This window comes from Megalobrama amblycephala, linkage group LG16 (genome assembly GCF_018812025.1).
Source record: "Megalobrama amblycephala isolate DHTTF-2021 linkage group LG16, ASM1881202v1, whole genome shotgun sequence".
NCBI classification, from domain to species: Eukaryota; Metazoa; Chordata; class Actinopteri; order Cypriniformes; family Xenocyprididae; genus Megalobrama; species Megalobrama amblycephala.
In genome coordinates, this window is record NC_063059.1 from 33,241,898 (window position 1) to 33,254,052 (window position 12,155).

Consider the following 12,155-nt stretch of genomic DNA (forward strand, 5'->3'; position numbering starts at 1 on the left):
CCTCTGTAAAAAGCTGTATAGATCACTTATTTCCGCAGCTTATGCTGTCTGAAAAATCAAAGATAGCGCTGTTGTGAAGAAGGTCTATAGCCGTTTCATCGCTTGGCTTTTGATCTTTGTTTCCCTGCAGGTGCTCCACTAAATAACAGCGCTTAATATGTAGGGGAGTGGTGGGGTTTTGGTGATCGGTTCATCGGGAAAAGTTCAGGTGCTTCCGATGGCCAGTCAAACTACTCCACAGCTAATCACAGCCCCCTCCTTGCTCGGGCCCTGTTGCTTCAGCCCCCCTAGCCCTATTAATGCAGCCCATGGGGAACAGGAGCTCTGACTAAACCCCAAGTGAAATTTCATTAGTACTGCCATTTGCTGGCTCATCAGTGAGATAATGCAAGTTTATCCGACTCACGAGGGAAATGGAAGATAGATGCAGTGCACATCTCTCTGTTCTACATTAAAGGCCAAACATATATCACACAAGTGTCAATGAAAGATGATTTACATGGTGCATCACTAAGTGGAGACGGAAGAGCGGATGAAGGAGAGCAAAAAATGGAGGAAGAATAATAAGCATTAAAAAAGCCATCGTCCACATATTCATGACCTTGTGGGGGAGTCTGAGGTCGCAGCTTTCTTCAGTCGCTCTTGATTTCCACAGAGTCACAGAGGTGATTAATGACGAACAGCAGACTTGATTAGCTAAAAAGACGGGAGAAACAAAGCGGTCCCAGTGCTCCTGTTGACTCCCCCCGTTTAGATTAACACATTCAATTCAAGAACTCTAATGAAAATGCCATTGGTCAGGATGAAAGGTACGATTAAGCACAACGTCCTCCTTCAAATTCACAATGGTCCTTGTGGAAGAGGCAGATATTTATGCAAAGTGGTCCTCTCAAAGCTTTTAGCAATACAGAGAGTGATTTTAAGCCCTTTTAAGTGTTATATAAAGGTAAACGAGGTGTTCGGAACTCATGTTGAACTGATGGGTTTGGAATATGAATGTTTTCTTGTGCTCAGCCAACAAAATAACTGACCATATGGTTGTGGAGTTAAATTTTGCGACGGAAAATGATCAAACAGCTTTTCTGCTGGTATTCTACACAGATTTTTATGTATACCATTACTAATTGCGACTTTCTCACATTTGTGTTTTTATATCTCACGTTGTGACTACTTGTGTTTCTTGTAATTGAGAATTTATACTGCGTTCCATTTTCCTCGGAGGAGGGACGTTGTAGTGGCAATGACGTCACACCTGAGTTGACAGCGTTGCGGTACACAGGTCAGAAAACTAAGATGGATGCGTCCAGGCAAACCTTTGTTGTGCATCTTTCAGAATACAAACTCATAAAAAAGAGGTATTTTGCCAATGTATCTTGAGGGGGTGTTCCAGTTAAAAGTTCCTACTAGGAACTAGAAATTTCCTACTTCTGAGGACAAATGGAATGCACAGTTATAACTCTCATTGTGACTTTATATCTCACAATGTGACTTTATATTTTGTAATTGCGACTTTTTCTCAAATGTGTTTTTATAGCTTAACATTCTGACTGTTTCTCATAATTGAGACTTTATATCTTTCAATGTGACTACATTTCGTGATTGCAAATTTGTTTCTCATATTTGTGTTAGCTCATATTGTGACTGCTTCTAGTAATCGAGACTTAGGGCCCTATTTTAACGATCTAAGCACATGGTCTAAAGTGCACGGAGCGAGTGCACTTAGGATATGTCCGAATCGTCTTTTGCTAGTTTAACTATGGGAAAAATGGTCGGCCAGGCACATGGTCTAAAAGCATTGTCCCTATTCTCTTAATGAGTAATGGGTGTGTTTTGGGTGTAACGTGCAATAAACCAATCAGAGTCTCATCTCCCATTCCCTTTAAAAGCCGGTTGCACTCGTGCCATGGCGAATTCGCTATTTACATTGCGGAATTTGCCAGAGGAAAAACTGAACGCTTCTCTAGCGAGGAAACGGATCTCCTCGTGCGCGAGGTTAAAGTGCCATCTACGGGACAAGCGGGATTCCAAGTATTTTTATCTTTATGCACACAATAATAATCGTTTACATTGTAATCTTTTTATTTTTAATATTTGGCATGTTTGTGTGCTGCTGCGCGTCCCTGTGTGTGTAACATGCAGAGTGTCGCCTATAGGCACATATTACTAATGCTAAAAAAAAAAAAAAAAAAAACGGCATTGACTTTAGACCAGGTTTCTATTTCATTTGCCTCAAAATAGCAACACGCCAACAATGCACCTGAACACTCAGACCAGACTCAGATTCAAACCAGCACGCCCATGGGCGCAAATGCATTTGCTATTTAAGGAACGTGGCACAGGAAGTGAAAATGATTACTGTGTCGGGCTGAAACTAGCAAAAAACACTTGTGTTGTGCCGGGTGTATGATAGGGTCCTTTATCTCTTGCAATGTGACTAAATATTTCACAATTGTGACTTTTTCTTATTTTTGCAATTTTATATTTCACAATTGGGATGGTTTCTTGTAATTAAAACTTTTTATCTCACAAAGTGGCTTTATATCTCTGAATGTGACTTTTTATTGCAATTGTGGCTGTTTTTCATATTTATGATACATATCTCATAATTGCGACCAGTGTTAAGGAATGTTACTTTTAAAAGTAATGAGTTACAATATCGTGTTACTCCTTAAAAAAAAGTAACTTGTTGCATTAGTTTTTATGGAAAGTAATGCATTATGTTACTTTTTCTCACCTGGGCTGGGCTTGGCAAATGAAAAGTCCCTTTCACACCAAAAGTACAAACGCAAAAGAAAATACAAATTTACACCTTTACAATAGAGGGCTCAAATCAAACAAACCTTTCACCTGTGCTGCCATTCTGGACTGCAGAAGAATAGGATACAGGAGAAGGAAGTTCAACACTCTTACTTCAGGAAAAAAAGAGAAATGTGTTGTTTATCGTAAGTCATTTTAGCTTATTATAGTTGAATTGGATCACTGAAGGTCTGCAGCAAATACATTTTTGTCTTTATAGTGAGATTAAATACAAAGTATATTTGTGTTATTTAGCATATTGCATTTCACTGTTTTTATTTATTTTGATGAATACGGAATCTTTTTGTTCAAGTGAGATGAGTAAATGCTCACATTTAGTCTGTTTACACAGCGCACACAACACCTCTCCACTTTCAAATTTAAAAGTAATGCGTTACTTTACTAGTTACTTGAAAAAGTAATCTGATTACGTACTGTTACTTGTGTGTTACCACCAACACAGTGTGACTCGGTTTCTCATATTTGTGATTTTATATCTCTTTATATCACTTTAAATCTCACAATTGTGACTTTATATCACAAAATATGAATTTATATTTTATTTTATATTTTATATTTATATTGTATACTGTAATTTTATATCTCGCAATGTGACTATGTCTCACATTTGCAACTTGGTCTACAATCTCTAGGTAAACTTCACTTGATGAACTTCACAGTTATTGAACTGAACTGAATCAACATTGAACTGTCTCCAGCTGAATAATGAATAAGAATAACTTTATCTCACAATTACATTTTACTTTTGAGCTGAAATGGGTTTCCATAAATTACCACAAGAAATCTTACTCAAAATAAACATGCACTGGCGAGTTGCATAACACTTTAATAGAGTAAGCTAAAGGCCTTAAATAAGTACATCAATGTGTGAGGATGTGGTTTGTTATCTGTTTTCGAGCACTTTAGAGACTTGATCTGTTAATCTCAGTGATAAAGATGTCACTGTCACTGACAAAGCCTTTTTAAACATCACTATATACAATCACTGCATTAAACCTGACAAGCTCTCAGTGCAAATTTGCCTGTGATCAATGACTGTGAAAGCACATACATACAGACAAACAGGCGATTATCTACCTCAGGAGATGTCACTTTGTAAAGAAACATTATGCGCCTATAGACTGAACATGTAATACACGTGTATGACGCCATCATTATCACAAATTGAAGTTTTTGTTGTTTACACAGAGATGATAACAGTATCATTTTCAAAAACATGCACTTTAAAAAACTATTTCAAACGCTTGTGTTTTCAGGCCGCCAAAACGCTGTTGTCGAGTAAATGTACAGCCAAAACCGATAAAAAGTTTTCCTTTTTTTAGTTAAAAACTGTCGTGTAAGCGGCCCCTAAGAGCAGGATTTGACACCCCTGCCCTAAAGAGACATGCTAATGGAAAAAAAGATGGGAGGAAAACGTTTATGTCAATATATTTGCATTCTCTCAAGAAACTTTGTATTCGCTCACAAAATTGTTGAGTTCTTTGAGAGCGAATGCAAAGTTTCTCAGGGGAACTCCTATCTCATTACCATGTCCCTTTAGGGGCTCCGTACTAGTACGTACAATGATTGCGTCTTGATATAATAATATGTGCTAAAATATAATTTAGTAATAACTATGATGTGAAACACCTCATCATATCACTAAATGGGACCCGTAGAGTATAGCTATGTTTGTTACTTTATCTTCTGGTGAAATTATACACTTAATGAATATGTATGATATCTAATGTTGTTGTCATTAATTAAATAACATTTATTTTCTCCACATTTCAGTGAAGTCTTTTAAGCTAAACCAACCCGCTTCAAGACACAAATCCCAAATGATTCAAATCAAAAATATATTTGAGAAATAGAAAACAGATACCTTGTACTACATTTAATGAGGGAATGATCTACTCATCCCATGAAGAATCAACAATATACTCGACTAGTTTTTCGTAAAGAGAGATTGACTCAATTAGGTCATTGGTTAAATATGTTTGCTCATTCTTGAGCTTGTTTTCATGCTAACAGCAAACTAAAATGCCAATTTAAATGCTAAAAAATAGCTGCGTCTGAAATCAAATACTTTAAAGGATTAGTTCACTTTCAAATAAAATTTCCTGATAATTTACTTACCCCCATGTCATCCAAGATGTTCATGTCTTTATTTCTTCAGTCGAAAAAAAATTAAGTTTTTTGATGAAAACATTTCAGGGTTATTCTCCTTATAGTGGAAAACCGCACTTTCGTATTCTAATTACGGAGCAGTTTCATTTTTTTCTGTAAGTTGAATAGGGAAGGCATAGGACATACAGCGTAAACTTTTTGAAGAATACGAAAGTGCGGTTTTGCCGGAAGAACTTGGAAGGTGATCATCTGTTTATATAAAGCATATACATTTACATTTTTTTTTTTGAAAATGACCGATCGTTTTGCTAGATAAGACCCTTATTCCTCGTCTGGTATTGTTTAAAGCCCTTTGAAGCTGCAGTGAAACTGTAATTTTGACCTTCAACCATCTGCAGGCCATTGAAGTCCACTATAAGGAGAAAAATCCTGGAATGTTTTCATCAAAAACCTTCATTTCTTTTCGACTGATGAAAGAAAAACATGAACATCTTGGATGAGATGGGGGTGAGTAAATTATCAGGAAAATTTTATTTGAAAGTGAACTAATCCTTTAATACTAGTATGCGACAACAGTACGGCAAAAAGAGTAGTATGTCTGAATACATAGTATTTGAAAAACAGTCCACGGATGACCTACTACTTTCGGCGAGATTCTGAAGTGTGCATTCGATGGACACTTTACTATCCCATGAGGCCACAGGAGGGGATTTATGAATGGAAGTGAACAACATTTAACAACAGTAACAAGGTGGATGTAGTACGTCCGATTTTCATACTACATAGAGTGTACGTTTTTAAGTTGCAAAGTAAATTCAAATGTAGTTCCTACTCAGTGCACAATTTTTACACAGCAATTGAGAATTTTATGCAATTTTACTTCCAAAACTCTGTTGAGCTCTATAAGAGCAAGAAACCAGCAGTCCTTCTTTCTTTCTAGAAGTGCTTTATTTCAGGTTAATATGGTTTTCACACACAAATAGCACAGTGTTTAACATTGCACACAAACATACCTTGACCATCACGAGGACCTTCCAAACTTTTGAATTTGACGCGACATTAACTGCTGTATTTTCAAAATAACAAAAACCGTGCAGAATAAGCAGTCAGGATGAACCTTTATTCAAGACGCTTTCTGAAAAGCCTTTTCTCAGTATAACAGATTGTGCTACAAATTACTGCAAGCATCAAATTCATTAAGGGCAATTTTGGATTCTTTGAACCACAAAACAAAAAGACAGGGCAAAATGAGTCTCCTACGATGCTTTGATGACAAGCTTCAAGGTTAATAATAATAATAATAATAATAATAATTCTGATGTATTTCAACACAGACTTACTTTTGGACCTCTATCAGAACTACAAAAGTTGTGGTCAGTGAAAAGAAAGTGGAAGATACATTATAAAACATGAATTTATGACAGTGAGTTGGCACATTCTCTAAGATGTCTTCTAAGCTATATTATCTCGTATCAACAGCTTTAATATTTTAAATTAATAAAAAATAATTTCTTATTTAGTAAGTGAAATTAATATTCATCAAAACCTGGTTATGAGTGAAACATTTTGAAGGCACTGAACAACAGCCTGTCAGAATTTATAACTTAGATTTTATGACTTTACACACAGTTAATGTATTAAAAATATATAATTTAACTGAGCTCAGTATGAAACTGACATGTAATCAATACATCATGATCTTTCGAACTTGGACGAATTAATACAGTGCACATACTTATGGATACAGACAACTTAAATCACTGACACAGAATGTCAAAAAGTGCTCGAGTCGTATTCGAATTAAATAGCAGACAGATCACACTTATTGTAAATTAATTATATTGACTTTTCATAATTATTTACGGTATTACAAATACAGTGTTGACAAATATTGCTTATAATACTGACCACAGTCAAATTATCATCAAGTGATTATTAACTTCTACATTATTCACTAATGAATAGTAATTTCACACATAAACAAAATGCAAGCATATGAACCTTGGTATTTGAAAAACAAATTCGGTTTGTATTTTCATTTACGGAAATATTGGGGTTTGATGATTAAAGTTTAGCTAGGTTAGAGCAGTGGGATATTGAAGAACTAATTCTTTAATAATCAATGTGTGGACAATGACAGGAAAAGTTACCTGAACAGAAATGCCATTCAGGTATTCATGACATCTTGTACTCAATTGAGTTCGGTGGCAGTTCACAGGAAAAATGTGTGGTTTCTAAAGGATGATGGCAAACACGCAGTGAATGGAGGTAGGTTGAGTCACAGAAGCGTGCTGGCTTTCCATCTCGCGGTGAATCGCTGATTGTGTTTCAGTAGCAGTAATCGATTTCCTCGTTGGCCAGAACAATAGCGGTTCTGCAGGGAATGTAAACCTGAGAGAGTGGAACAGCCAAAGACAGAAAGAGATCAAAGGGACTCAGCATTTGTTTGAGGCATTTTGAAACAATGCATAACATAAAAAAAGTGTCAATGTCTAAAGCACTGTGGAATGTGAAAAGTTTCAAGCCAAAGTTACATCACAGCTATGACTAGGCCCAAGTGGAATCTGCATGTATTTTTCACATTCACGAGGTGAAAATGTGCAGAATGGATGTGAATATGAAAAAAAAAAAAATCTTTATCAATCTTTATCAACATTAAAAGAAAGAGAATCATTTTCCATCTCATCTCACTATGGAAAGAGAAAACACTATGCTGTGTAGAATCAAATAGCAGGAAGGACACAGATACAATTCTACAATTCTTTTGTACATAAACAATTAAAAGGTTTTAATTTTACTGAAAAAATAACAGTATTGTTGCAATTTAAATTGTTGCATACAAGCAAACAACAGATGAAAACTTAAAGTCCCCTTGTGGTGAAAATCAAGCTTTTAATGTTGTTTATATGTCTATGTGGTGTTTTTATTATTATACCATTGCAGAGTTTTTTAAAGTCCCTTTAGAGGTGCCCTAGAATTAAAAATTGAATTTACCTCGGCATAGTTGAATAACAAGAGTTCAGTACATGGAAATGACATACAGTGAGTCTCAAACACCACTGATTCCTCCTTCTTGTGTAAATTTGATTTGTTTAAAAGACCTCCGAAGAACAGGCGAATCTCAACATAACACAGACTGTTACGTAACAGTCGGGCTCATTAATATGTACGCCCCCAATATTTGCATATGCCAGCTCATGTTCAAGGCATTACACAAGGGCAGGACGTCTGGATGTGCACAGCTGAATCAACAGACTAGGTAAGCAAGCAAGAACAATAGCGAAAAATAGCAGATGGAGCGATAATAACTGACATGATCCATGATATCATGATATTTTTAGTGATATTTGTAAATTGTCTTTCTAAATGTTTCGTTAGCATGTTGCTAATGTACTGTTAAATGTGGTTAAAGTTACCATCGTTTCTTACTGTATTCACGGAGACAAGACTGACGTTATTTTCATTTTTTAAACACTTGCAGTCTGTATAATTCATAAACACAACTTCATTCTTTATAAATCTCTCCAACAGTGTGTAATGTTAGCTTTAGCCACGGAGCACCATCAAACTCATTCAGAATCAAATGTAAACATCCAAATAAATAGCATACTTACGCGATTAGACATGTTGCATTACGAACACTTTGTAAAGATCCATTTTGAGGGTTATATTAGCTGTGTGAACTTTGTTTATGCTGTTTAAGGCAAGCGCGAGCTCTGGGGGCGGGGAGCAGGAGAATTTAAAGGGGCCGCAGCCTGAATCGACGCATATTTAATGATGCCCCAAAATAGGCAGTTAAAAAAATGAATAAAAACAATCTATGGGGTATTTTGAGCTGAAACTTCACAGACACATTCATGGGACACCTTAGACTTATATTATATTATAGACTTACTTTTGAAAAGACGTTCTACGGCACCTTTAAGACAAGTCATTTCACTCATCTTTGAAACGCCAAGTGCAGCTCCTATCTCTTTGAATGGGGAAACATCAAATTCTCCAAAGCTGTTTGTCAAGCTTTCAATTAAATTTCATATTTGAAATCACCAATGAAATCTGACAACAACCATCTCATAAATTTTGTTTCTAAACGCTTGAATCATGACAAAAAACGGTATTTCAAGAAAAGTTTTAATTTAATGACTTAAAAGGGCTATATGTACGAATGTATTTATAGCTTTTTTTATTGCCAATGTGTGAACAGATTGTAATGAAACTTAACTTTTCCAACTTCCCAGACTGTCTATCAAAGCCGAATGTGAAGCTTATGTGAAGGGTCATTTTTTCCAGGAAAATCAAAAGGTTGTGACAGTTACGCGCACTCCTGAGAACCTCTCTTCTGTTCTATGACACATGAAATGAATGCTTATACAATGTTAAGGATAATGCTGAAAGAACAATTTTGTACTGTAATGTCAAGAAGTGTGGACAATGTCAGGATGTATTGCGCTTTCTGCTTCAAGGACAGTAAATCAAAAGAACTTCTTTTTGCAATCAGCATGAAAGAGCAATTGAAAAGAAAACTAAAGGTACAGGGCTGCTGTTTATGCTGATGCATAAACAAATTGAAGATGTACGAGAAATAGTATTGCGAGTGCTTGGAGTATGTCATAAATAGAACTTGGCATCAGTTTACTGTTGGGGATTTGTCTCGTTGCATCCAGCATAGACAACATTACTGATTATAATGGGCTCTATTGTCTTTTGTCGCGTCACATTGAGCCGCTCGCGTACCGTGTAGACTCGTTGTTAGTACGTTACATGTGCGCAAGTGCCAGCACAAGCAGTAAGTTGCTGGCTGTAGTTCACTTAACGGCCAACGGAGTCACTAATAAGTTTTTGAATTCTACATACAGTTGTGGCCAGAATTATTGGCACCCTTCATAAATATGATCAAAGATGACTCTAAAAATAAATCTGCATTGTTTATCCTTTTGATCTTTAATTTATAAAATTAAAGGGGAGGAAATAACATTATGAAATAAATCTTTTTCTCCAAAACACGTTGACCACAATTATTGGCACCCTTTTATTCAATTCTTTTTGCAACCTCCTTTTGCCAAGAAAACAGCTCTGAGTCTTCACCTATAATGCCTGATGAGTTTGGAGAACACCTGACAAGAGATCAGAGACCATTCCTTCATACAGAATCTCTCCAGATCCTTCAGATTCCAGCTCCATGCTGGTGCTTTTGCTCTTTAGTTCACTCCACTAATTTTCTTTAGGGTTCAGGTCAGGGAACTGGGACAACCATGGCAGAAGCTTCATTTTGTGCTCACTGACACATTTTTGTGGTGGTTTGGATGTTTGTTTTGGATCATTGTCCCGACGGATGATCCAACCACAGCCCATTATAAGATTTCTAGCAGAAGTGGTCAGGTTTTGATTTTTTATCGGTTGGTATTTGATAGAATCCATGATACGATATATCTGAACAAGATGTCCAGGACCTCCAGCATAAAAATAGGCCCACATCATTAAAGATGTATATTTAACCGTGGGCATGGGGAACTTTTTATCCATGTGTGCACCAAACCCATCTGGTGGGTTTGCTGCCAAGAAGCTCTTGTTTTAGTTTCATCTGTGCATAGAAGCTCGTCACGTTTGAAGTTCCAATCATGTCTGACAACTTAATATACTGGAGATTGTTTCTGGATGAGAGCAGAGGATTTTTCTTGAAACCCTCCCAAACAACTTTTGGTGATGTAGGTGCTGTTTGATATTTTTTTTTAGGCTTTCTGAGACTCAAGACTCAACTAATCTCTGCAATTCTCCAGCTGTGATCCTTGGAGAGTCTTTGGCCACTCAAACTTTCCTCCTCACTGCGCATTAGGACGATTTAGACACACATCTTCTTCTAGGCAGATTTGTAACATCTTTAGTTGATTGGAACTTCTTAATTATTGCCCTGATAGTGGAAATGGGAATTTTCAATGCTTTAGGTATTTTCTTACAGCCACTTTCTATTTTGTGAAGCTCAACAATCTTTTGCTGCACATCAGAACTATATTTTTTGTTTTTTTCTCATTGTGATGAATGATTAAGGGAATTTGGCCTTTGTGTTTCCTCATGTTTATACTCCTTGGTTACAAATTCCATTTGTAACCAAGTAAAAAAAACAAACAAAAAAAAACATTTTCTGTAGCCCTAGAGCTGTCAAAAGCCCACTGGATGGTGTGTTTTGAGTCATCGGACTGACTTTTGCTGACAAATAAGCATGAATTTCTCAGTCCAGGTAACACAGAGAATGAGTAAACACTGTTCATTTACATATACTACCGACATTGTATCAATGCAAAGCAGGTTGAAAATTGGTGAAGTTACACTTTAATTATAGTGCTCAGAATTATAGTTAAATTTACCTGTTATCACAACATGAGCATCATTTCAATTCACATTGACCCTTTTCCTTGTAGTTGGGCCAACCGCATGAACCAAACCTCATTCATTCTGGCTCTCCTGCTCCAAACCTCTACAGGAACTTAGGAAATGTATGTTCACACTGCAATCTAGACTTCAGCATGCATCCCTGACCCATGTCTGCAGCTCATCGAGTGCTGTTCCTCTGTAAGGAAGCTTCCCTCAGGACTCACATCTCAGTATCTCCTACCTCGCCCAATGAGAACACCTCAGAACATGTTTGCTCGCTGCCAATTCATCCACCGGCACAGCGCCACGGGAGCCGAACAACTCGCCGGCGCAACACTGACAACCGTCATTGGTGACTAATTAAACAGAGTCGGTGGGGAGAGGAAGAACTGCAGCGCACCGCTGCCGAAAGAGACTGAGAGTGTGCCTAGACAAAAACTACCACCGCGCTGCAGCCGCCGTGTGTCAACAACATTTACTTTCCAGAGCTGCATAAAACAATGGTGACAAATGGTGGATTAATCAACTAACAAAGAACAGCAGAGGTCTCTAATGTCGTTATTACAGCACGCCACACACATGCTGATTATTGCAACCAACGCAATATGAACCTCATTAATAGAATGTGATCACTTCAAATTAGACTCTGGCTTTTGAATATAGATGTGTCTGATTAAACGTGCAGTCGAGAATATGCAATGAAGATAAAAGGTTTGGACTCAAACTTAATTGAGATACAATTGGTATTAATTGCACTTGGTTTAGAACTAGGATGCAGTTTATTTATATCAGTTTATTTATTAAAAATTCATTCAAATGCAATTCATACATAATCACTTGAATATTCTACGGTATTTTAT

At 36.7% G+C, this 12,155-nt stretch overlaps 1 protein-coding gene across 1 annotated transcript in view; it reads right to left on the minus strand.

Moving 5' to 3' along the window:
• Window positions 1–5,855: 5,855 nt before the first annotated feature.
• The window catches only part of gbe1b (glucan (1,4-alpha-), branching enzyme 1b), a 168,834-nt gene continuing 162,534 nt past the window's right edge, over window positions 5,856–12,155 (minus strand). Inside the window, exon 16 of the mRNA XM_048161402.1 lies at window positions 5,856–7,317. Coding sequence (XP_048017359.1) covers window positions 7,255–7,317 — 63 coding nt within the window. The 3' untranslated portion in view covers window positions 5,856–7,254. The remainder of the gene's footprint in view (window positions 7,318–12,155) is intronic.